The sequence below is a fragment of the Callospermophilus lateralis genome, chromosome 1 (assembly GCF_048772815.1).
Source record: "Callospermophilus lateralis isolate mCalLat2 chromosome 1, mCalLat2.hap1, whole genome shotgun sequence".
NCBI classification, from domain to species: Eukaryota; Metazoa; Chordata; class Mammalia; order Rodentia; family Sciuridae; genus Callospermophilus; species Callospermophilus lateralis.
Genome location: NC_135305.1, coordinates 156,054,866 through 156,081,281, shown reverse-complemented (window position 1 = coordinate 156,081,281; position 26,416 = coordinate 156,054,866). Strand labels below are relative to the sequence as shown.

The 26,416-nt window shown below is 40.8% G+C and overlaps 1 protein-coding gene across 3 annotated transcripts in view; it reads right to left on the bottom strand.

Moving 5' to 3' along the window:
- Positions 1-5,011: 5,011 nt before the first annotated feature.
- The window catches only part of Brap (BRCA1 associated protein), a 33,533-nt gene continuing 12,128 nt past the window's right edge, over positions 5,012-26,416 (bottom strand). For 2 of the 3 annotated variants that reach the window (XM_076853363.2, XM_076853300.2), the window contains 7 exons: positions 24,707-24,855; positions 21,552-21,627; positions 20,996-21,134; positions 20,524-20,633; positions 17,219-17,308; positions 10,841-10,944; positions 5,012-7,427 (listed from right to left, as the gene is read on the bottom strand). In XM_076853363.2, the coding sequence (XP_076709478.1) occupies positions 7,064-7,427; positions 10,841-10,944; positions 17,219-17,308; positions 20,524-20,633; positions 20,996-21,134; positions 21,552-21,627; positions 24,707-24,855 (1,032 nt within the window). In that variant the 3' untranslated portion in view covers positions 5,012-7,063. The remainder of the gene's footprint in view (positions 7,428-10,840; positions 10,945-17,218; positions 17,309-20,523; positions 20,634-20,995; positions 21,135-21,551; positions 21,628-24,706; positions 24,856-26,416) is intronic. The other variant, XM_076853224.2, reaches the window with a different exon arrangement.

Genomic DNA, 26,416 nt, shown 5'->3' with positions numbered 1-26,416 from the left:
AAAATAAATAAATAAATAAATAGAAAGCTAAAGGAGAAAAGAGTGGGGGCTTGGTGTGGGTTATCTCTTTCAGGATTGTTTTTTTTTTTTTTTCCTCCAAAACTAGTAGGATATTCTTACTGACAACTGTAAGAGGCAGAAGAGCTGTAGGGAGAAGAGAACCCAGGTAACAAAGGAAAGAGGACTGGAACAAGCTTTGGTGTGACTCCCACCAAACAGAGCCAGTGCCAAAGTGCAGAATTGGAAGCAGCAAGAAATCTCTCATAGACTTTTAGGAAAGATTCTGGGCCACAGCACGGGGCCTCCTCTGTCTGGGCCAGGAGAATTCTGGCAGCAGCCCCCGGCCCAGACTTGTTCCTACATAATTGAAGTCGAATGTGCAGGGGGGAGGGTGGACCTAGGAAGCCTTCCTGCTCTTCCAGACTGCAGAATCTTCAGCATCCTGCAGTTGGCCCTGTTTGGGATCAAAGCCAGTTAGTGTTGATTTTTTGCAGCATGGAAACAAATGCAATGAAGCTGTTTTCCTGAGGCCTGCATTTTGCAAGGAGGAGTTTAATTTTTTTCCCTCCCAAGGACAGGTGGAGGGGGGAACAGTGGGGGAACATGACGTGGCTCTTGTATTGCTGGCATTTTTGCAAACCATTTTGGGATTGTAGCTTCCACATGAGCGTAAAGGAATCAGATGTGTGGGTACAGCTTCAGCTAAGCAGTGTCTGTCACCAAAGAAAAATTCTTTAAAAAATGCTGCTGGAAGAGGCCGTGCATGATAAGTTACAATTTGGTTGCTCTCTGTTGGAGTGCTTCCAAGAGAAAACTCTCCATATTCCTCCTAAAATTTTCCGCTGACTCTTCTCCACTTCCAGGCCTTTCTCTGTGATCTGTTCTCCTGCCCCAGAAATTAGTCGGTGCTCCTTCTTTTCAGTCAGCACTCAAGTCCTTTGGTGTTAAGCATTATGTTAATGCTGTAAAGTGACACCCGGTAAATTTCTCAAGTTGTGGGAACACCTCATTCTTTCATAGGGAACTTGACTAATCCAGGGCCCAGGGGAAAGTCTGAACCATGCCTTTTGGGCCATCACCAAAGCCTTGAGAATTTAGAATTGAGAATCCATGCAATTGGGAGGGTGGTGGTGGTGTGTGTGTGTGCACATGCGCGTGTGTTGAGAGGGTGTCTCTGGGCTTTATTGTTTTGTGGGTTGGTTTTTTTTTTTTTTTTTTTTTTTTGATGCTAGGAATCACACACACTCTAGTACTAAGTTACATCCTCAGGCCCAGGGTGCTGTTTTTTTTTTTTTTTCCTGGTGGTACTGGGTATTGAACCCAGGTGCGCTTTACCACTGAACTACATCCTCACTTTTTTTTTTTTTTTTTTTAATTTAACCTTTAGAGCCAGGCCCAGTGGCGCAGGCTGTAATCCCAGTATTGGGAGGCTGAGGCAGGAGGATCACAAGTTCAAAGACAGCTTCAACAATAGCAAGGCGCTAGGGGCTGGGGATGTGGCTAAAGTGGTAGCGAGCTCACCTGGCATGTGCAAGGCACTGGGTTCGATCCTCAGCACCACATAAAAATAAATAAATAAAGATATTGTGTCCACCTTAAACAAAAAAAATAGCAAGGCGCTAAGCAACACAGTGAGACCCTGTCTCTAAATACAATATAGGGCTGGGGATATGGCTCAGTGGTCAAGTACCCCTGAGTTCAATCCCCAATACCTGCCCCCCTCACCAAAGAAAGACTTTAACCTTTATTTTTTTATTTTTATGTGGTGCTGAGGATTGAACCCAAGACCCCACCTGTGCTAGGCAAGTGCTTTACCACTGAGCTACAACCCCAGCCCTCCTCAGCTCTATTTTGAGACAGGGACTCACTAAGTTGCTGAGGCTGGCATTGAACTTGCAATCCTCCTTCTTCAGCTTCCCAAGTAGCTGGGATGACAGGTATGGACCACTGGACCCAGCAGGGCTCTTAATTTTTACATGAGGAAATAAAAGGTACCAAGGATATTTGGTTTGGAAACTGTTGCTTCTGAGCAAGATGTCTCCATGAAGTCAGGTCAAAACTGGTTCTCCTATTCCACATTTATGCTCAATGCTACATGTTTATTTTTATCAACTGGAAAAAAGTGCACCCAGCTGGGGCTGTGGCTGTGGTTCAGCGGTAGCCTACTTGCCTGGCATGTGGAGGCACTGAATTGAATTCTCAGCACCACAGCACCTCGTATAAGTAAATAAAGGTTTATCATCAACTTAAAAAAAAGTGCACCATTGGCTGCATTATACTAGTGTAGATTTATTCTGGGTCTTGTAAGCCTTCATGCTGCAGATTTCACTCTGACTTCCCCACCTGGACTAACCTCCCTGCATTAATTTCCAAGCAATCTCAGGCTGAATCTGAATGGAGTCTTGGGTCAGGGGATTTAGACAAAGTCTGAAAAGAAACAAAGCAGCTTTAGTTCACTTAGTGAGCTTGGTAATTAGCCTTGGAGTAACAAATGTTATCTGTACCAGCGTAGTTCTGTGCCAAGTACCAAATCCCCATTTCCCAAAGACTCCAGTGAGAAGTTTTTGACCTAAAGCAGTTCAACGTTAGGCCCCAAAGACTGTGATCATCTTGTGTGAAAAAGATTGTTCATCTCTTCCTTTCAGGCAGCAAGAGGGCAAAATCCAGATCAAGAATCTACTGCAGAACTGCTTTCATGTTCTCCTGAGCTTCCAGAATTAGAGAGACTACTCAATGTTCATGAAAATAAACTGGTTACGATGATTCTGAAATAGCGTTGGCTATTGAAGGACTTTCAAAATTAATGCCTGATAGAGCCTAAGTATGAGCCTACTGGGCACAGCAATGAAGCTTCAGAGATGTCAGGTGAAGGAGGATTATCCTTGAAAAATGAAGAGGATGGGAAGGAGTTGAATATGATGTTAGTCAGGATAAACAGACCACAACCAGTCTCCCCCAGTGAAAAATAGAAGGTGGCTTATGTAACCTCCCCTAATATACAAGTGCAAATGTTTTTTGCTTGCTCCAGGAATACCCCATATGGAACAGCATTTCAGGAAACCAGGTTCACATTATAGATGGGGAGGAGTCACTTGGCCTTGGCACTAAACTCCTAATTCCTGAAGGGAAGGTCATTCTATCACTGCTTCCCTTTCACTTCACATTTTTAACTTTAAAAAAGTAACATCTGGGGCTGGGGCTTGCCTAGCTTGTGTGAGGCACTGGGTTCAATCCTCAGCACCACATAAAAATAAATAAAGGCATTCTGTCCATCTACAAATATAATTTTTTTTTCTTTTAAAGTCTTCTCTGCTTGGTAGAACCACTAGGCAGATATTCCCATCTTAAGATTTTTTATAGGCAAGATTGAAAGTGGAGCTGGGGTGTAGCTCAGTGGTAGAACATTTGTTTTAGCAATGCAGAAGGTCCCATGTTCTATCTCCAGCAGCGCCACCAAAAAAAAAAAAAAAAAGGAGGGGGGGTCTGGCCAGCAGCAGAAGCCTGCCACAGAATACTCAGTAGCATCCTAAGATTGATGAAAGTAATGGCTAGATATAAGTGACTTAGATGTCCCCCTCCACTATTTTTTATTTATTTTTGATACCAGGGATTGAACCCAGAAGCACTTAACCACTGAGTCATTTCTCCAGCCCTTTTTTATATTTTATTTTTAGACAGGTCTTGAAGAGTTGCTTAGGGCCTTGCTAAGTAGCTGGGGCTGACTTTGAACTTGGGATCTTCCTGCCTCAGCCTCTTAAATCACTGGGATTATAGCCACGCACCACCACACCCGGCTCCCCTGCACTATTAAGAAGCAAAAATTGGCTAAATTTGGTGGTGCATGCCTGTAATCCCAGTGACTCAGGAGGCTGAAGCAGGAAGATTGTAAGTTCCAGGTAAGCCAGGGAAGCTTACCAAGACCCTGTCTCAAAAAGGGGGTGGGGGACTGTGGATATAGCTCAGTGGTGAAGCACTACTGGATTCAATCCCTGGTATCAAAAAATAAAAATATATGTATAAAGTAATAAGAAGCAGAAATTTATTCTCCAGAGTCTTAATTTCCCTTCTGCTGCCAAGAGAGCAGGAATGCAGAAGACCATTAGGCAGTAGTGAATTCAGCTTTTATCCCAGAGAAAATAAAATGGTTTTCTCCAAATGTGAAATGACTCTTTCCTTTTTTATATAAGCCTATAGACTTCATCACACTAGCAAAATACGCCACCAGCCTAAGCAACATGGCACCACGTATCATGGCCAAATCATATATAGTACTTGAGAGTGTGCCTACTAACTGCACCAGAAGAGGATTCCAAACAATGATGGAAGGTTGCTCCTTCATGATTTTCCAGTTCTCACACTCCTGGCTGACTGTCTACCTAAGTTTCTCAGCCCTTTGATTGACAGCAGCTTTGCTTGGAAGTTGTAGTTGCTTCAAGTGCTTTATATTACCCAGTGTCCTAAAGAGTCACATTTGTGAGTGTTTAAAAAAAAAAAAAAAAAAATCTCAGCTTTAAGGCCTGTAAAAGTCTCAGGTTAAAAAATCAATTTCTTTTTGTTTACAAAAGAGTTATGTGTCTGGGTCTTCCCCTACTTCAAGCCTTCAAATTCAGATAATTTCCCCTAATCTATATTTGGTTTGGCTTTTTTATTCTTTTCTTTTTTTCAGGTACTGGAGATTGAACACAGAGGTGCTTTACCACTGAGCTACAACTCAAGCCCTTATTAGAGTCTCATTAAATTGCCCAGGCTGGCTTCAAACTTGTGATCCTCCTGCTTTAGCATTCTGAGTAGCTGGGATGACAGGTGCATGTTACCATGCCAGCTTAGGTTCCTCCTACTTTTTGTTGGTTTGGGGAGCTATAGGAAAGAGGCTGAAAAGATGGATAATCCAGCTGCTCACTATCCTGTCAGAGTTGATTTTTATGCTTATCTCTAAATCCAGGCCATTGACTTTCTTGATTAGATATGTGCTCCTAAGCAAATGTCAGAGACACAAACTTCACACAGCATAATAATTTCAAAGTTTGGTTATTTTAATGCAATTTCACTGTTCAAGGTAGTATGGGTAAATTAAGTCGTTCATTTCTACCCTGAAGAGAACACTAACAGCTCCTGTCTTATCTAATTGTCATAACTCTTCAACCTTCTTTTAAAATAACATTTTCTGTACATATCTTGATAAGATTCCCCCCCACCCTGGAACATTTCTTTTAAACCTTCAAGTAGTTTGGGGACCTTTGCCTGTTTGCTCATTCCTCTGGGCACAGCCTTCCAGAACATTTGTCCCACCTGTGCTGAAAACCCGCAGCTCTCCCAGCTGGAAGCTGGGCCGCGTGATGGAGGCGATCATAATGAAATGAGGAGCAAGCTTTGTAAACTACTTCTTAATTAGTATGCTACAATCCACCCCAGCTTCTGCAAGGTCAGACATGCAAGACAAGTACTTGGCCAAAACAGCAGGATTCTAACTAGTGTAAAAATAGATTTTAAATAAAATAGAATCTCTATAGGAAAGACAATTAGGTTATGCTTTACATTCCCACTCTTGCTTTAAGATATCTGTATATTAATTAAAGTCCAAGAAGGACTTATAGCATTAGCATTGGTCTGCCCTAAGTAAAAATTAAGAATGTTTGACTAAGTACATTCATTTTGCAAAGTTACAGTTAAGGGTTTTTTTTTTTTTTTTGGTGGAGGGGGGAAGAGGGAATGCTGCAGCATATCCCCCAAAATGGATGGTGATTAGCAACACAGCTGATGTATTAACAACACCTAGGACCATTTAAGTCAAAGGGGATGAGGCCCAATCACAGCCTAAAAAATAATTATGCAATGTGACAATTTAAAACCTTTGGCTAATTATAAAGCAGGAAACAAAACCCATCATTTAACAATATGCCTTGTTAACATGTCCAGCTCCCTCTTCTAGAAGCTAAATTCCAACACGGGTCTCGCTTCAGCTTCACTCAATTATGGCATGTCACGAATTATCTTGTTTCTGGTTCTAGAGAAAGTACACAACCCCTCTTCAGTCCATAACAAGCATTACATGACTTTTAAAGGGGGCTCTGTTGAAATTCAAATTTTAGGATTTAGTAACAGCCTTTGGTTATATCTTGAAAGCATAATTGAAAATCTGCCCAAGCTCCCTCTAGCTGCAACCTGAACATGAATTCGGATCTTTTGTAAACATTCAGAAAAAACTGATCCCAGCAAAATACACAATTAGCTAGTCAGAGGCCTCATTCTATGTTTTCACATGGATGATAAATCTCCTCTCTTATTCTTGCTAGATACTAGGAAACCACTCTGAGATTTAGATCTTGAATACTCATTAAGCCTCTTTCTTATTTGAGGTGCATAATGATGTGTGGAGTCACCAGAAATAAACTAAGTGGAACTGCCACCATTTTTCCTACACTATGTCTACTCAATCTGTCCTGGGTTGTTTTTCCTGGCTAGCTGTAGGGCAAGAAGAGATGGCTGCTGGTGACAAGCCACTGCCTGGCTTACAACCCAGCCCATCTTCATATAACATTCAAACAATTCTTCAATTCCCCAGAGGAAGGGAGGGATGGCAATGATATGAGGCTGGAGCTAGGGAATTTTCCTAGCTCCTCAGTAGCCAATGGGAGCCTGCCTTTAAAGCAGCTGCTATCAGCTCTGGGAGGTTTAGCGCTAGGTAACATTACCTTTGAGGTTATGAAAAAACTTCACATCTTAAAACTACCCTACAGCTAAACATCAAATACTCCAACTCAATAAATACAACAGAAAAATGCACAGCAGAGTTGGGGCATCTACCAAGCAGGAAGGCAAAATGGTCATTAGAATGTCTGAGGTTAGTGAACTCTTACCCACCTTTGAAAACACTGTTCAGGTGCATCTGCTCTCTCAGCACCCTCTACATTCACTATGCCACACTAGCAAATGAAAGATCCAAACGACTGTGGCTTGATCCTTACTTGTACTTATTAGGGCCCACCCTCCCATTTAGCCAAAGGTCCCAGCACACCCTTCAGTGCCAGGGAGAACAGTCTCAGGGATGTTGTTTTTCTGAAGATCACTTGCCCCTCTTGCTTCGACCCTTCCTGGAGGGCAGCTTCCCACTGCCCCCTGAAGAGGAGGGGCTGGAGGTGGAGGCCATGGCAATGTTGATCTGTCCTTCCTGTATTTCCTGCCGGGTCTCAGCAGGTAGATGGCTGATCTGCTGCTGAGTCTCAAGGTAGAACATGACATCACGCAGCTGCTCCTGGATCTCGGTGATCTGAAGGTCTTTTTGGTCACAGGTCTCCTTCAACAACCTTTCCTCCTCCTTTAGCTTGTTCTGCAGGAGGACCTGGTTGGCCCGCAAACACTTATTCATTTCCTGCTCCTCCTGGAGCTCAGTTGTGAGTTTGGCCACTTTCGTGTTTAGCTGAGTGCACCTTTTGCAAAACAAAGACAAAAGCACATCTTTTCATTTGCTGACACAGTCGCCTTTTTACTCTGGGATTGAACAGCAGGCCACGACCTCAGAATCCATTTTAGAGCAGTCTCCCCCTCCCTCCTCTGCTGAGGGAGACTGGTTTGCTGCCACTGTAATCAGCTAGGCAAAGAAAGAATTTTGCTCTTGTTAACCCAGGTGTAGCTTCCAGCCAATTTTTAAGCATCTGAAATTTTTCAGTAGCAGAAACTTGTGTGACTCATGGTAAAAATGCTTCTGTCAGTCCATAGTTAAATGGATGCCTCAAAGAGAATAGCTATAATAAAGAAGTTGTGAGGAAAAGTGACATTCTTGGAGAGTCAATTGCTCTGACCTCACTGCATTTCTGGAGGAGAAAAAAAGATGCTTATTCTAACCAAAGGGTTTTCCAGAAATGGGAATTCCCTATTCTTAATGCCCAATCTTACTCATAAGTAAAGAATTACAAATGAAAACACCATTTGAGATACCATTTTTATGTTTCAGAGTGCTAAAGAGCTCACTGGAAAAGAGGCACACCTACCGATGAATGGATAAAGAAAATGTGGTGCACATATATAATGGACTATTACTCAGCCTTAAAGAACAATGAAATTATGACATTTGCAGGTAAATGGATGGAAATAGAGAATATCATGCCAAGTGAAGTAAGGAATCCCAAAAAACCAAAGGCTGAATGTTTTCTCTGATAAGTGGATGCTGATTTGTAGTGGGGGGTGGGTGGTTATGGAAGAATGAAGGAACTTTGGATTGTGCAGAGGGGAATGAGGGGAGTGCTGGGGTAGTGGGGATGGGAAGGAAGGTAGAATGAGAGACATTATTATCCTATATACATGTATGATTACACTACTGGTGTGACTCTGCACCACATACAGCCAGAGGAACGAGAAGTTGTGCTACATTTGTGTACAGTATGTCAAAATGCATTCTACTGCCACGCATAGCTAATTAGAACAAATTAAAAAATTTACAGGGGCTGGGGATGTGGCTCAAGTGGTAGCGCGCTCGCCTGGCATGCGTTCGGCCCGGGTTCGATTCTCAGCACCACATACAAACAAAGATGTTGTGTCCGCCGATAACTAAAAAAAAAAAAAAAAATCAAAAAATTCATTCTCTCTCTCTCTCTCTCTCTCTCTCTCTCTCTCTCTCTCTCTCCTCTCTCAAAAAAAAAAAAAAAATTTACAAAAAAAAAGCACACCAACATGTTGACACTGGAGTGTAAATTGGTATAGACTTTTTGGAAGTCAATTCTCTTAAAAAAAAAAAAAAAAAAAAAGCCGAATGCAGTGGCCCATGCCTGTAATGCCAGGGGCCCACACCAATAATCCCAGTGGCTCAGGAGGCTAAAACAGGAGAATCGAGAGTTCAAAGCCAGCCTCAGCAAAAGGGAGGCACTAAGCAACTCAGTGAGACCCTGTCTCTAAATAAAATACAAAACAGGGCTGGGGATGTGGCTCGGTGTTCGAGTGTCCCTGAGTTTAATCTCTGGTACCAAAAAACAACAACAGAAAGTTACAGCCGAGCACAGTAGTGCTTACCTCTAATTTCAGCAACTTGGGAGGCTGAGGCAGGAAGATCATTAAATTTGAGGCCAGCCTGGACAACTCTATCAATAGGGAACTGGTTAAAATTATTATAGTGTATCCATACAATGTAAATCATGCAACTGTTAACAATGATCAGAATAGATCTAAATATGCTAGTATGAAATGTTTCCAAAAAAGAATATTTCACCAAAGAGAATATCTGCAGTACTGTTTTTATAGAAAAAAGATAATGTGCCAGGCATGGTGGCAAACCCCTATTATCCCAGTGGCTTGGGAGGCTGAGGCACAAGGATTGCAGGTTCAAAGCTGGCCTCAGCAATTTAGCAAGACTGTAAGCAATGTAGAGACCCTGTCTTGAAATAAAAAATAAAAATGTCTGGGGATGTAGCTAAGTGGTAAAGTGCCCTTGGGTTTAATCTCCACTATTAAAAAACAAATACAAACAAACAAGTTACCACTTACTAGGATCCAGGAAGTGAAAAGAGCATCTAGTTTTAACTAATTCTTTTAACTCAGCTCAATTTGTTAGGATATTGAAAGTGGAAGAATATTTAAAAATTTCTATTAATATTGCAGTGTTGTTTTTATAGGGGTTTAAAAAATTTGGTGAGAGAGTTTCTGTTTGGGGTAATGAAAAATTCTGGAAGCATAGGGATGGTAGTGGCTTTGCAACATTGAAAGTACACCTAGTGCTACTGAATTTATACTTAGAAATGTTAAAATGGCACATCCTGTGTTCCATATAAATTTTTCTACAACAAGAAGAAACTATTAGAAAATGTTTTTTAACAGTAGAAGAAAATGGGTGAAGAGTATTAGGAAATCTTGATGCTACTATATTTGCAGTCTTTCTATTATTCTAAAATTATTCCAAAATAATGTTAAAGAAAAAAAATACTTTTTCTCCCTATGGTACTAGGGATTGAATCTAGGACCTTGTGCATGCTAGGCAAGTGCTCTATTGCTGAGCTATATCCCCAGCTTCCCAAACTAACTATCTATCTATCCATCTATCTATCTTATATAATCAGACATTTGGTATTGAGGATTGAACCCAGTGCCTTACACATGCTAGGCAAGAACAGTACCACTGAGCAACAGCCCCAAACCCCCAAACAATACTTTTTTTTTTTTTTTAACATTTATTTTTTTGGTGTAGATGGACACAACACAATGCCTTTATTTTTATGTGGTGCTGAGGATCAAATTCGAGTCCAACCCGTGCTAGGCAAGTGCTCTACCGCTGAGCCACAATCCCAGGCCCAAATAATACTTTTTAAGGACCAATTATCCCCCTTAAATGTATGTTTTATCTATTTGTATGAACACAAAAAATCCATTCACTTCCAAAGTGAATATAACCTAAATCAGAAAGATAATTTTAATCAGTAACAACTATCTTCTTAAATGAGAGTGGCCACACTAGTCATTTGGCTCCTTGCTCTATTTTCAACCTCTTTGGCTAAAGCCAACGACATCTCTGGCTTAGATATAGACTCCTTCCTAACTTCCAGTTTTATCAACCATGGTTCATAGCAGCTGCAGGCCCTGAACCAAGGAAACTCCTTCCTACCAACAAAAATGAAAGCCATCTGCCACGCTGCAAGATGCAGATGGCAGGGGGCCATCCACCTCAGGTGAAACAATGCATTTTTTAGTAAATAAGGAGTCACAGTAAATTTGCTCCACTTATAGGAAAACTCTTGAAAACCTGGTGATGTACACATTTGAAAATGAAGGTGCTCCCAAAAGAATGAAGGGAATCATCTGTTGACAGGGCATGTTACCATAAAGTGGCTAATTTGAATAACAGACCAACTATACCTACTTCCTTTCCACAGACTGCTTTTCTTTCAGGAGATCATTGAGTCTGTGCTCCAGATTATCACACTTCTCAATCGTTTCTTTAAATTTGGTCTTCATGTTGTTAATCTGAAAGAGCAAAGAGGGATCATGCTAAATTGTGTGGTCCTTGGACTACTGCCACAATTTTCCCCAATTATCAGTGTATGATTTTGACACACCAAATCTAGAAAAGGTGAGGTAATCATTTGAAAGCATATCTGGGAGCTAGGGTTGTAGCTCAGTGGTAGAGCACTTGCCTAGCATGTGAAGCACAGGGTTTGATTCTTAGCAATGCTTATAAACAAATAAAATAAAGGTCTGTCAACAACTTAAAAAAAAAGATAAATATATCCATATGTATATATAGAAAGCATTTCTGTAACAAGAATGAAAATTGTGAGAAATTCTTTTTTTGCTTACTGTTCCTCAACACTAATGAAGAAGGGATCAGAAGTTGCTAAATGTCGTGAAACTGTTAGAAGGTGACCAGCAAGTTTCAGGCCCTAGAGTAGGAGTTGGTTCACCAGAGGGCAGAGTAGGCCTCCCATTATTAATCACTCCCCATTATTTTTCCCTCCTGTGCTTACGTTTCAAAAGTTATAATAATCCCCTGGTTCTAATTGTTTGGTCTTATCTCCACCCCCGGCCCCAAACTATTACTTTTCTCACATACCAGGAAGCTCTATGAAACACAAAGTCCATGTTTGAGAGGGTATTTATAAAGACAATATATGTTTAGAGAACTAAGTCATATGACATAGTTTTATTTTTAAAAGAGAATTTAAAAATTTTGGTGTATTAGATAGCAGTAATCCTAGCTAAGAGTGTACTGGAGACCAACTAGACTGGCTCAGCGTAAAGGCCAACAGACCTAGAAACTGCCTCAACTCCACTGTTGAAGGACACTGGGAAAAGAATAGGTGGGAAGGGGAAAGGAGAGGCTGAGTGGACCATGAGGTAATAATAAGATCTGAAAGTGACCGAGATTTGAAATTCTTTGATTTATTTATTGTATATAAACAGACATTTGGTGTTCAGGATTGAACCCAGTGCCTTATACATGCTAGGCAAAAACTGTACCACTGAGCAACAGCCCCAATCCCCCCCAACAATGCTTTTTAAGGACCAATTATCCCCCTTAAATGTGGTCAAGGCACTGGCTATGTGTTCCATAGGTAGTATCTCATTTATTGTTCACAACAAACCAATGCCATAGATAAGGTACCTTTGACAGATACTAAGGCTCAGAGAAAGATGAGGCAATATGCCCAAGGTCACTTAGCTTGATGGTGGTGAATCCAGTCTATGACCAAGCCTGATCCAAAGCCAAGTTCTAAAACTCTTTCTGTACACTAGAGGCCAAAGTTGTACTGCAGAGAAGACATGACCTCTGCGCCATATCTGAATCCTTAGCAGACCCTGCGTTATGATGCATGTGAGATTGATCATGCAGGAGAAATCAACCTTTCTTTCTTTTTTCCTTTTTTTGGTACTGGGGATTGAACCTCTCATGGAAGTTAACCAGTGAGTCACATCCCCAACCCTTTACATACAAATATATATATATTTTTAAAGTCGTCAATGGACCTTTATTTATTTATATGTGGTGCTGAGAATCAAACCTAGTGCCTCACATGTGCTAGGCAAGTGCTCTCTCTACCACTGAGCCACAACCCCTTCTCTCCCCAACCCTTTTTATTTTTTATTTTGAGACAGGGTCCTACTAGTTAAGTAGGGACTCACTAAGTTGCAGACAGAGGCTGCCCTTGAACACTCAATCCTCCTGCCTCAGCTTCTAGAGTTAAGGGGATTACAGGCATATGCTTCTGCATATGCTCTCTTTCTAAACATTTTCATAAGCCTAGTTGGTCTCTAATAGCATTGCCCTTTTAAAAAAATAATTGTTTTGTAGCAATTAACTTTATAGCCAATTTCTTTAATTTAAAAGAATATGGAACAGGGCTGGGGATGTGGCTCAAGCGGCAGCGCGCTCATCTAGCATGCGTGCGGCCCAGGTTCAATCCTCAGCACCACATACAAACAAAGATGTTGGGGCTGGGGATGTGGCTCAAGCGGTAGCGCGCTCGCCTGGCATGCGTGCGGCCCGGGTTCGATCCTCAGCACCACATACAAACAAAGATGTTGTGTCCACCAAATAAATAAATAAATATTAAAAAAAAAAAAAAAAAAAAAAAACCAAAGATGTTGTGCCCGCCGAGAACTGAAAAATAAATATTAAAAAAAAATTCTCTCTCTCTCTCTCTAAAAATAAATAAATAAAAATAAAGACTCTCAGTTGATTGTTAAAAAAAAAAGAATACGGAAGGGGCGGCTGGGGTGTGGCTCAGCAGTAGAGTGCTTGCCTCCCATGTGTGAGGCACTGGGTTCGATCCTCAGCACCACATAAAAGTAAATAAAAAAAAATAAATAAAGATACTGTGTTCATGTATAACTAAAAAATATTTTTAAAAAAATAAAAATAGCTTTAAAATTGCCCTAATTTTATTTTGGTATTAATTTGCTCTTCAATGTTATGTTGAAATCAGAAACTATTACATTGTTTTCCCATTTACTCCTAAACTCACTCTTCAGTGAAGTTGGAAAGGACAAAAATTACTATAGAAAGGAATCAAACTGTATGTTTTGGTCAGAGAAAATGCTTAAGCCAAACACATTTAAATCAAGATGAAAAATGAGGTAAATCTAGCTGGCTGCAGTGGTACACTCCTGTAATCCCTGTAATTCTAGTGACTTGGGGGGCTGAGGCAGAAGAATCACAAGTTCAAGGCCAGCCTCAGCAATTTAGTGAGGCCCTAATCCACTCACAATTTAGTGAGTCCCTATCTCAAGAAATAATAATAATAAATAAAAAGAATTGGGGATGAAAATCAATGTTAAAGCACCCCAGGATTCATTCCTCAGTGCCAAGGGGGGAAAAAAAAAGATAACTCTGAAGAGGCTTTTAATGTTGCTAAAGATGGATGTTCCAAAGGTTTGTTAGTGCCTTTAAACCATTTCCAAGCGCTAGACCACAGTAAGAAACAGTGAATAGATATAGACATGAAACAAAAACGAGTTTCACCAAATAATGTGATATACTCTAAACACTTTATATCTACCATATTCTATGCAATAAAAATGCCAGCTGTGATCCACTATATTCATTTCAGAATCCACAACTGGAAAAATACTGATTTAAATGGAGCTAGAGGTTCAAACAAAAAAGAGTCATCTTTAGGGAATTTGCCTGTACTGCTCACTATTGTGTTTTTCATATGTGAGTCCTTCCTGTGAGTCCATAATGTGACCCCTTGAAAACTAAGAACCTTCAAGTGGATATAAGCTTTATTTTCTAGATTCGGCTCACATGCTATAGTAATGGCACTGCCTCAGGCACTAGGGAAGAAACAGAATTTATTTACTTATTTATTTTTTTGGTACTGAGGATTGAACCCAGGTTGCTTAACCACTGAGCTACATCCTCAGCCCTTTTTTATATTTTATAAAGGGCCTCACTGAATTACTAAGTGCCTCACTAAGTTGCTGAGGCTGGCTTTGAATTTGCAATCCTCCTGTTTCAGCCTCTCAAAGCTGCTGGGATTATAGGTGTGCACCACCATGGCCAGCAAGAAACAATACTTACGACTAAAATCCATGATGAATTTCAACCTCGATCACTCCCTTCTTGACATGGATTTTTTTTTTTCTTTGTAGCACTGGGGATTGAATTCAGACTCTGCCACTGAGATACATTCCCAGCCATTTGTTGTTGTTGTTTGGAGATAGGGTCTCACTAAGTTGCCTAGTCTGGCCTGGAACTTCCAATCCTCCTGCCTCAGCTTCCCAAGTAGCTGGGATGATAAGTGTGCACAACTACACCTGGCAACATGAACATTTTATGAGCCTCCCAAACAAGAATCTGTCAGTGTAGCCCAGAGTCCAGGTCACTGTTCTCACTACATTCTCTAATGCTGAGGGTGCTAATGGATAGAAGAATGGCTAAATAAAGGACAGTGGCAGGACAATAGGCTTGTATTAGCCATGAACTTATGGATAAATGACATTTGTTATCAGAAAACAAAAGTATCCTTCAAGCCCTGTGTACTTTGACTTGGAGTTGCCCTGGCCTCTGTTTACCTAAAAGTAAATTTAAGCAAGTTTCAGTGCTTCCTCTCCCTGCCCCAACCTGCTTTCACTGACATGTTTTAGAAAATGAAGTCAATCCTGAAGAATCTCAAAGGGCAGAGAGATTCCTGAGCTGAGTTCTCAAAGGTCTGCATGAAAGATTTGAGGTGGTCACGCTGCTGCATCCCATAGAAAACCCCATTAGTGAGGCTGCAGAAGCACTGCCAACATGCCTCCCTGTGAGTCCATAATGTGACACCAAGGGCTCTGCCTCCACTCCCACGCGTGCTTCAATCAAGCCCTATTCAGAATTACAAAGTCGAGTGACCTCAAGTGCCTCTGGAAAGGCACTTGCACTGACTGGAAGGTTCTTGTAAGAATTTTGACAATAACTTTAGATCATTTTAAAGTTGGTGTTAAGCATTATTATTATTATTCTAAAAGAACCCTATTTCTCTCATTTATAGGCAGACCCAGAAAGTGGGGCCCACGGGCCTAGCATAACAAGAGCTTAGACCCTGGCCACGGGTCTGCAATCCTAGCCACCAAAGACATGGGCTCCAGGCCTGGCTCTGGAGGCCCAGGTAAGGGTGGTGACTCACCAAGTCACTAAGTAATCATTAGAAATGTCAAAAAAAGTCTTGGGTTGGGGATATAGCTCAGTTGGTAAAGTGCATGACTCACATGCACAAGGTCCTGGGTTCCATCCCAAGCACCACAAAAGAAAAAGAAAAAAGAAAAATGTCAAAGGTCTTTATTTAATACAAAGGGATATACTGAATTACAGACCCTGTCCCTAAGTCCAGAGAATGGTTCCTAGAGCCCTAATTATATAGAAACTCTCATGGTTCTTCAAATTACCTCATTTGAAACTCTCAGGATTCTTTGTACATGCTAGAAATAGAGGGAAAATCAAGCCGGGAGGGGTCTGAGTCCTCTACCCAGCTTTTCACCCAAACCACACCACTTTTCTCTTTCACATCATGAAATAACTGAATGGCATATTTTTTAAAAAATTAATTGCTTTTTTTTAAAAAAACAATTATACTTAATGAATTTAAAAAAAATTTTTTTTAAATTTATTTTTTAGTTTCTCGGCAGACACAATATCTTTATTTGTATGTGGTGCTGAGGATTGAACCCAGGCTGCAGGCATGCCAGGCGAGCTCGCTACTGCCACATCCCCAGCCCATTAATTGCTTTTTGACATGGGATCCTTCTATGTTGCCTAGTCTGGCCTCATGTGACCCTCTTTTCTCAGTCTCCCAAGTAGCTGAGACTACAGGCTTGAGCTGAATGGCATCTTTTTTGATTTTTGTTTTTGCAGTAGTGGAGTTTGAATTCAGGGCTTCACACATGGTAGGCAAGCTCTGAGCTACACGCCTGGTCTTTTTTTTTTTTCAGTTGCTGACAGACCTTTATTTATTTATTAACTTATATGTGGTGCCAAGAATCAAACCCAGTGCCTCACACATGCTAGGCAAGCGCTCTACCACTGAGCCACAACCTCAGCCCAAGACTGGTCTTTTTTGTTTATTTTGAGATAGATCTTGCTAAGCTGCCAATGCAGGCCTCAAATGTACAATCCTTCTGCCTCAGTCTCCCAAGTAGCTGGGTGTGTGCCAGCATGCCTGGTTTGGATGGCATCTTTATTTTGTTAAAATCTGGAAACCACTGACCCAGCCCAATATCCTGCCAGGATGACCCCTGAAACTCTTTAACATCTCTGCCCAATTTTATTTCCTTTAATTTAGAAGAGCTTAATACCATCTTGTAGCCTCAGAAGTTCAAAGCTGCTCTCAAAGACAGCTGTTCCCAAGTTGACAAACCAACTGGCTGACTCAAATTACAAGCCCTCATATACATACCTTATGTTTGTAACAGAACTGCATAAACTGCTTGAAAATTACAATCCTTTAAGCACAAGGTTTCTTTCTTTTCTTTTCTTTTTTTTTTTGTAGTTGTAGATGGACAGCATGCCTTTGTTTTGTTTCATTTTTATGTGGTGCTAAGGATTGAACCCAGTGCCTGACACATACTAGGCAAGTGCTCTGCCACTGAGCTCAGCCTCAGCACCCCCAAGGTTTCTTTTTAGAGGCAAAACTGTTCTCTACCATTTATCAGACTCAGAAGGAAGATTCTAACAACTCCTTTCCCCCTGCCCTCTGCTTCCCACCCACCATAAGACTGCCCTGCCAGATGGCACTTCAGCAGTCACCAAACGAGACAGACTTACTTCCTCTGCTGTGTCCTTCTCTATCCGCACTATCTTGTTTTCCCAATAGATTCGCTGAGATTCCAGCTGGCTTGTTAGTAAATATGAATACTAGAAATAGAGAGTAAACAACAAAATGTAAGTCATTGCTGTCAGTCTCTGAAATCCAATTAAAACCTGACTTTGAATGATCAATAGAATAAAAGTAACCATCAGAATGTAGTGGTTTTGGTTTGTTGTTGAGGTGCTGATAATTGAAGCCAGGGCCTTGCACATACTAGGTAAGTGCTCTACCACTCAATCCCAGTTATACATGGATACTGTGGTGGTGCTGAGGATCGAACCCAGGGTCTCATACGTGTGAGGCGAGCACTCTATCACTGAGCCACAACCCTAGCCCCCCAGCAAGTTTTTTTTTTTTGGTATAGGGATTGAACCCGGGGCACTTTAACATGGAGCCATATGTCACATTCCCAGCCCTTTTAATTTTAAGTTTTGAGCAGAGACTCACTAAGTTACTGAGTCTGGCCTTGAACTTGTGATTCTCCTGCCAGTCTCTCAAGTAGCTGGGATTAAAGGCACATGCCACCATGCCCAGCTTTGTTGTTTGTTTGAAAAAGGTCTTGCTTTGCCACCCAGGCTGTTATCAAACTCATGGCTCAGAGCTCAAGGGATCCTCCCACCTTGGTCTCCCAAGTAGCTGAGGTTACAAGCATATACCACTGTGGCAGGCTCATAAAATGTATATTACTTTTGGTTTCCACTCTTTCCAACAGGTGCTGTACCAGGAGTCACAGAGATGACAATTATACTTTGTTTTCCTGGAACTTGTAACCCAGTTGGGAGAAATGTATATTATAGAAACTTATTCTGGTCCAGCTGACTTTAAGAAGAATCACAATGGGTTTAAATCTACGTACAACTCAGGGATAGGAGTACAGCTCAGTGGCAGAGCATATGCTTAGCATGCATGAGGCCGGGGTTCCATCTCCCATACCACATACACACACACATAAAAATCTATATATAACTCAAAGCAAACCATCCATTAATCAGCCCTTTGGTTAACTGCCTCCACTTGGCTTTCTCAGTGCATGCCTTAGCATTAATAGCTCTTATGACACTAGTATTTAGTCCCCGGTTTACCTGCCTGCTGCCGGACTAGACTATGGACTCTCTCAAAGTAAGAACTATATCTTTTTCTCTAACTCCAGAACCTGGTGCGTGCTGGATGTCAAGAAACATTTGCTACATGATGGCATGAATAAATGAACAGTGCTGTGTAACTACAGGGAAGGGACAGATAGTGTATAACAGTAGCATTTGGTAGGACTTCTGAGAGAAACCAAGATTTTGAGAGGGCTCTTGACAGAAAGGAGACAGATAAATAGAGATCTGATTGCAGAGACCTGCTGGGCCAAGAGAGTGCTGTGGCTGATCAGAGTCTCTTCAGCAATAAAGAAGTGACACCCAGGAGGCTGGAGTACAGAATACAGAGAGATAGGGCCTGTGGAAGCTTGTGGGTATCATGTTGAGAAATATGGGCAAAGGGGACTCTAAGGCCAAGCACTGGCAAAATCAAATCTCCATTTTGGAATACTACTCTAGAATCAGAATGGATCTAAACATGTTTGTAGGCTAGAGAGAAAGGATGATTAAAGAACACCTGTGCCACTAGAATATATGCTCTGTGAAGGCAGGGAGTTGGTTCAGTGCTGCAGTCACAGCATGGGACATAGTGGCTCCAAGGTAGTAGCCTTTGATAAAACAATCTTCCTTTCTTCTCTCTTTTTTTTTTTGAAATTTTATTTTTTTGTGGGGCTAGAGATGGAACCCAGGGCCTCAAGCGTGCAAGGCAAATGTTCTACCATTCAGCTACACCACCTACCCAATAAATATTTCCTGAGTAAACAAAATGTGTGTAACATAGTTAACGTGGAAGAGCCATTCTAAAAACTTAAAGGAGATTTGATCTTTTCTCTATCAGTGTAGTAATTTATTGATAGCAATACTGTTCTTATTTTGGACCATTTTGTTGAAGCCATCAGATCTTTAAAGATCTATAGATAAGTGAGTTTTCAAATGTCCATTTCCTCTGAAGGTTAAGGTATTTGTTTTGTTATTTATTTCTGGGGGCAGGCTGGGGTTGTAGCTCAGTGGTAGGTAGAGTGCTTGCCTAGCATGTGTGAGGCTAGGTAAACTGAGTTTGCTCCTCAGCATCGCATAAAAAAAAATAAAGTCCATCTACGACTAAAAAAATAAAAATAAAAAATGGGGGGGGGGGGGGCTAGGGTTGTGGCTCAGAGGTAGAACACTTGCCTAGCATGCGTGAGGCTCTAGGTTTGATCCTCAGCACCACATAAAAATAAAATAAAGATATTGTGTCTACCTACAACTAAAAAATAAATATCCATTAAAAAAAAAAATCTTTTTTTTTTTTTTGGCATTTACACAAAATGGAACTCATGTTGAAATTTCTCCTAACTTAAAATAGACTTTATACTATAATAACTTTATGGTGGATGGAATTTACTACTATGGAGAAAAACTAGATCGTACTAATTTTGTTATTTCATGTATACGAATACTCAGAAAATGGCTTTAAGCATATCAGCCTCTAATTCATAAAATATATACTTTGAGTCAACATTTAAACATCCAAGCCTCTAAAGCATAAAACCCCAGCCCAATGTGTACAAAAACACTTCTGGGGATGGAAAGATACTAATGGATTATTCTCATTCTGATCAAGTCTGTTCAGTTTCCAGCTGCTACTGTGATGCCAAAAGAACATTCTAATTTTCAGTTTATTGCAGCTACAAAAGATAACCAAGATTGTTTAAATTAACTAACCTGAACTGGAGACAACTAGGAATGTCACTTGAAAATAATAAGGCATAGTGAAGCTTAAACTTTCAATAAAGAAAAACAGATGTGCAGAGCACAGTGTTGCCTGCAATTGTGGAGGCTGAGGGAGGAGGATCACATGTTCAAAGCCAACCTCAGCAACTTGGCAAGGCCCTAGGTAATGTAGCAAGACCCTGTCTCAAAATAATTTCTTTCTTTCCTTTTTTTTAAAAAAAAGGGCTGGGATGTAGCTCAGTGGTTAAGTATCATTGGGTTCAATCCCTGCTACTCAAAACAAGAACAAAAACAGATGGTATAAAAATATTTTAACCCTTCATAGCAATGATAGAAGTTAAAAAAAAAAAAGAAGTTTACATGCAAAATAAACAGCAAAAATTAAAAAGTCAAACAACCCTTCCAGTTGGAATAGTAAGAAGCAGTAGGAATAGGTACTAAGTAGTAGCTGATAGGCATCTTACCTCTAACTGTAAGGCATCTATTTTCTCCTCCTGGCAAGTGTCACCCTCACATTCATACTGTACTATTTTTCCATCTGTTTTACTTGCAACCAGTCGATGGACATAATTATCTAAAGAAAAGAAATTAGTCAACCAATGTGGGTTCCTTCAAAATGAAAAAGGTCTCCATATACTTTTAACTGAAAAAAAATTTTTTTACAAGTCTATGTGAAATGTCTTGTAATATTTTTTAAAAAACTGGATTAAATCATTTGAATTTTAAAAAAAGGGCAAGAGTGGAAGTAGAAACTCCCCTTATAATGTGCAACTGAGGCCACTCCTGAGAAATGGAGCCCACAGGGCACCATGAAGAGTTTTTACAACAGCTGACAGGAAGATGATGCTTCAAGCTGTGAGAGAAAGTGGAGAGATTCTGAAGAAAAATGTCTCCTTAGAGAATAGATCCAAATTAGAAAATCAGAGTGGTGCTCACCTCCAGCATAGTCCCAGACTCGATGGTTAGTGAGCTGCATGGCATATGTGTGCTGTGTCTCTTCAAAGTGCTTATAAGCATGTCGACTGACATATCGCCCACATCCTATGTGCCCGCAAATTAAACAAATCCACAAATTCTGCCAAGGAAGAGGTAAGATCTTAGTTAAATAAAAATACATGAATTAGCCCATTTGGGATGGGAAGGGGCTGATACAGAATGAGATTTAGAGTCATTCCTACAGGAATTTTGGATAAATATGTTTAAAAATGCAACAATCCAGAATGCTTTTATGGGTCAATCATTTTCTCTGATTTCTATGGAATTTTATGTAAACAGCAAAATAAAATTCACAATTTGTCAATAAACGGCCAAGTCTTTTAAAAAAAAAAAACACAATAATAGCATGAAGTATTTTTGCTTAGAAGTCACGTATTTGAGACTCATTTAAATTTTTTGTGTGTGTGTCAAAAAGACTTTAAGCCACACTGGGTAGAAGAAAATTCCAGGCAAATAAAGCTGTATTCATCATTCTTTTCCATAATCCATTACTTACTTCCTGAACACCACACTCAAAACACTTATTTTCTTCTACTGGCTCTGGTGTTTGACAGTACCGGCAAACAGGACACCTATCCGGGATGCAGAAAGATAATGGTACAGATTAGACACAAAAGATGGCAGTAACAAAAGTCAAGAACTGGATTATGTCTTCCTCACTGAGATGCTAAATTATCACTTTCCTGTTATTATTTTTATTATTTGTACATTTATATATGACTTTTTAAAAATATTTATTTTTTTAGTTTTAGGTGGATACAATATTTTTATATTTTGTGGTGCTGAGGACCGAACCCAGGCCTCACAGATGCTAGGTGAGGACTCTACCACTTGAGCCACAACCCCAGCCCCTATATATGACTTTTTTAAAAGTATTTTTTTAGTGTAGACAGACATAATATCTTTATTTACTTATATATTATGTGGTGCTGAGGATTGAACACAGTGCCTCACATGTGTGAGGCAAGCTCTGCCCCTGAGCTACAGCCACAGCCCCTGTATATGACTTTATTATTCTTTAAAAAAAATTTTTTTTTTGTAATTGTAGGTAGACAGCATGTCTTTATTTTATTTTTTGGGTGGGGTGGGGTGCTGGGGATCGAACCAAGGGCCTTATGCTGTGAGGCAAGCACTTTAGCAACTGAGCTATATCCCCAGCCCTTACATGTCTTTATTTTATGTGCTTCTCTTTGTATGTGGTGCTGAGGACTGAACCCAGAGCCTTACACATGCTAGGCAAGTGCTCTGCCACTGAGCCGCAGCCCCAGCCCCAGCCCCATGATATTATTTACAAGTCCTTTTTTTTTTTTAATACACTTTTTTTAGTTGTCAATGGATCTTTATTTTACTTATATGCAGTGCTGAAATTGAACCCAGTACCTCCCACATGCTAGGCAAGTGCTCTGTCACTGAGCCACAACCCCAGCCTTAACAAATCCTTGTCATCTTATGACACTTAACTCACCAAATCTTCAAGACCACAAGGTCAATGTTATTATTATCATCAATGTTTCACAGACAAGTAAGCTGAAATTTAGAGAGGTTGAGTAACTTGTCCCAAAACCATAAAAAATGAAGGAACAGAAAAACAAACCCCAAAGACATCACTTAAAAATAACCATATTTTGAGCTATTCTCAATCAAAATGGACATAATTATCTAATTATTATACAAAATTTTGATAAAGCAGAGGAAGAGGGAGAAATTTTGATCTGCCTCATAGCCTTTTCTTTTTCTTCTTCTTTTTTTTTGGTACTGAGGACTGATCCAGGGGTACTTAACCACTGAGCCACACCCCAGCCCTTTTATTAAAGTTTTATTTTGAGACAAGGTTTCACTAAGTTGCTGAGGCTGGCTTTGAACTTGTATTCCTCCTACCTCAACTTCCCAAGTCTCTGGGATCACAGACAAAAAACCCCTGCTATACCACCGGCTGGCCTGTTTTTAATATTTTTAAAAATATTATATATATATAAGTATACACACACACACACATACACATATATTTTTTTAATGAGATCTTTGAGGAGTCTCTCCCAGACACGACAACCTTCCCTCCATAACCACCCACCCCTGAATCCTTGTCCAGGTTCTGGTCAGAGAACTAGTTCTGACCCTGCCTCTTACAAGCAGTCCATACCACCAGTCAGGGTACCAGCTCTACCCTCCAATCTTCACTTTGAATTAGGTGCACTTATATAATGTATGACTGAGGCCTCTCCTAGGAAATGGAGCCCTCAGGGCACTTATATACATGTGGAAGCCCCCTACTCTGTGCTTCCTTGGCAAGGACCTGAATTTGGCTCCTTCCCATCAACACCCAGCACTGTACTAAGTATATGCCAAGGCTCAAATAAAACCCATTCACAGGCTAGGGTTTTGGTTCCATGGTAGAGTGCTCACCTAGCATGCATGAGGCACTGGTTCAATCCTCAGCACCACATAAAAATAAAGACATTGTGTCCACCTAAAACTAAAAAATAAATATTAAAAAAAAAACATTCACTAAATGAGCTGCATGCTTTTGAAAGTAGGTACCTGCCTCACACCCCGCAAGGCAGACACAGCAGAGAACAAGCCAAGTGAGGTCCTTGCTCTGGGAAGCTGGCACTCTCCTTCTAACCTCGAGGCCACTTGTAGGTGAACAGGGATTCCTGTGGACTTTCATCCCTCCTAACTTCTGACCTTGGGAGTGTGATCTTTCCTTTCCCATGTACAATCCCCCACGCCCACTGTGTTTTCTTGCTCCTGCTTGTCACCTGGTTAACTCCTACCTAATGTGAGAGTGCCTCCAATCATAATGCTGAACATTGCACCTTTGTAACAGCTATTAAGGCTGTGATTTCACACTTAATTGTGTGATTACTTGATTTTCTATTTTTCCCTCTGAACTGGGACACCCATGAGGCCAGAAGCTAATATAAAGCTTCTAGTTAAGTCCTACAGTGCAGTTTGCAAAGGGACCAACCACCCTCCATTTAATAACAGGCGGGAGAAAAGGTCCAGGTGCCAACTCAGTTCTTTGAAGCATGTTACCCACAACTTAGGTCTCCTGTGCCTGGGGAATTAGGATACATAGGTGTGTGCCTATAGAAGTTGACTGCTATTCTGACTAGCTATCAAGCTATTAATAGCAGCATAAAGCTAAATATAAGGTTGTTATAGTCTGGTTGATAAGAAAGTGAAATAGTAGATATCAAACACAGGCCATAGAAGAGACTGCAGACCTACATTCAATTTTTCCCCCCAGTACTAGGGATAAATCCCAGGGTCTTGGGCATGCTAGGCAAGTATTCTGCCACTGAGCCATACCCCCAACTCATGACAGGTTTCACCTTAACAAAAGAGTCTCAAAGCCAAACTCTGCATTTCTTCCTACCCCCATTCCATCTCTCAGAAGGAATGAAGAGCTCATGCTGCTCTGGGAAACTGCACAAGGATTCAGAATCAGTATCCTCACTAAGAAGGACTTCCTCAAGAATGTGGATTCCCAGTGAACAGAGGAAAGAAGGCGAAAATTGGTAGTCTCTTATGGTGAAAGTTTGGTAGAGTCAAACACTTGGAGTGGTTCATTCTTTGTGGTGCTATTTTTAATTTTGGGGAAGGGTCATAATGGACTCTGATACAGTAGGGAATAGCCCTTGCACTCACGTTGTGTCATCCCAGCGCTGCAGACATTGGCTGTGGAAGCTGTGGTTGCATAAGGTGGTGAGGATGCCATTCACAGACTCGTCCATACGTTCCAGACACACGGTGCACTTGGGGAGCTCAGTCAGGTCCATCACAGGGAGGCTGGCACCCTGCAGGAAAACATCCCACTCTGTCCTTCAGCCATTATTCCATGACTTTTTTTTTTTTTTTTTGTGGTACTGGGGATTAACCCAGAGGTGCTTAACCACTGAAGCACATCTCCAGTCCTCTTTATTTTTAGAGAATTTTTTAATATTTATTTTTTAGTTTTCGGTGGACACACATCTTTATTTTATTTTTATATGGTGCTGAGGATCAAACCCAGCACCCTGTGCATGCCAGGCAAGCGCGCTACTGCTTAAGCCACATCCCCAGCCCCCCTCTTTATTTTTTTGAGACAGGATTTCACTAAGTTGCTTAGGGCCTTGCTAAGTTGCTGGGGCTGGCTTTGAATCTGTGATCCTCCTGTCTCAGTTTCCCAAGTCACTGAGATTAAAGGCACGTGCCACCACACTCAGCTATGTTTTCTAAAACAGTTTTCCTGGGCTGGAAAACTGCACTTGCCTCGCATGTGTTTTCAAAAATGTTTTCAACATTATTGTTCTGTGCAAATAATTTAAAGTGGTAAAATTTTCACTCACTAATTCATTCAACAAACACTAGTGGAATACGGTTTACATTCTCTGTACTGTGCTGGGCACTTGGAACACTGGTGAAGACAGCAGACATGAATCCCTGCCCTTGTGGAGCTGGCTTTCCAGGAAGGGAGACTGCTGCCAAAACCTTAACACATGGAACCAGATTCCTAGCTCAAGCTCCAAAAGTCTATGACCAAAATACCCAAAGGGATAAAAGCAGAAAAGCAATGGATCTGAAGACTTTTCCAGAGTAAATTATAACTTAACACTTTCTACTTAGTGATGATAGTATCAATAGCACTGACTTAATTTATTTATGCATTTAACACATACTTCTTGAGTCCTTGCTATATGTGCCAGACATTGTTCAAGGTGTGGAACATTGGTAACCAAAACCAAATACAGTATGCCCCCCAAAACAGCCATTTCTTGTCCTTGTAGATCTTAGAACAGACAAAAATTTTAAAAAGTACAGGGAGGGCTGGGGATGTGGCTCAAGCGGTAGCGTGCTTGCCTGGCATGCATGTGGCCCGGGTTCGATCCTCAGCACCACATACAAACAAAGATGTTGTGTCCGCCGAAAACTAAAAAATAAAAATATATATAAAAAAAAATAAAATAAAAAGTACAGGGAGCTTAGAGGGGGCATGACCATAAGGCTGTACTCAGGCCCTCCCAGCCAGAACATGAGCAGCAATTATTGAGACCAGGGTGGGAGGCATACATACGCATGAGGACAAATGGAGAAAAAGCACATTCATTTACAGTCTCTGAAGAACAGATGCTTACAGGGACTCTCTCAAGGTAGTCATGTTCAGTTATGGAAAAGAATCTTAAAAAGCAGGCCTTGTGCATCACTTGACTCAAGGGAAGCCCAATTTTATCACTCATTAAATTTTATTTCTCCTAATCTAATGATAGAATAATCTACCCAGAAGTTATTTCCATCTATCTGATTTCAGGTAAAAACACTTTAAGGTTTACTTTATTTGTTTGTTTTGGGGTACTGGGGGTTGAACTTGGGGATACTCAA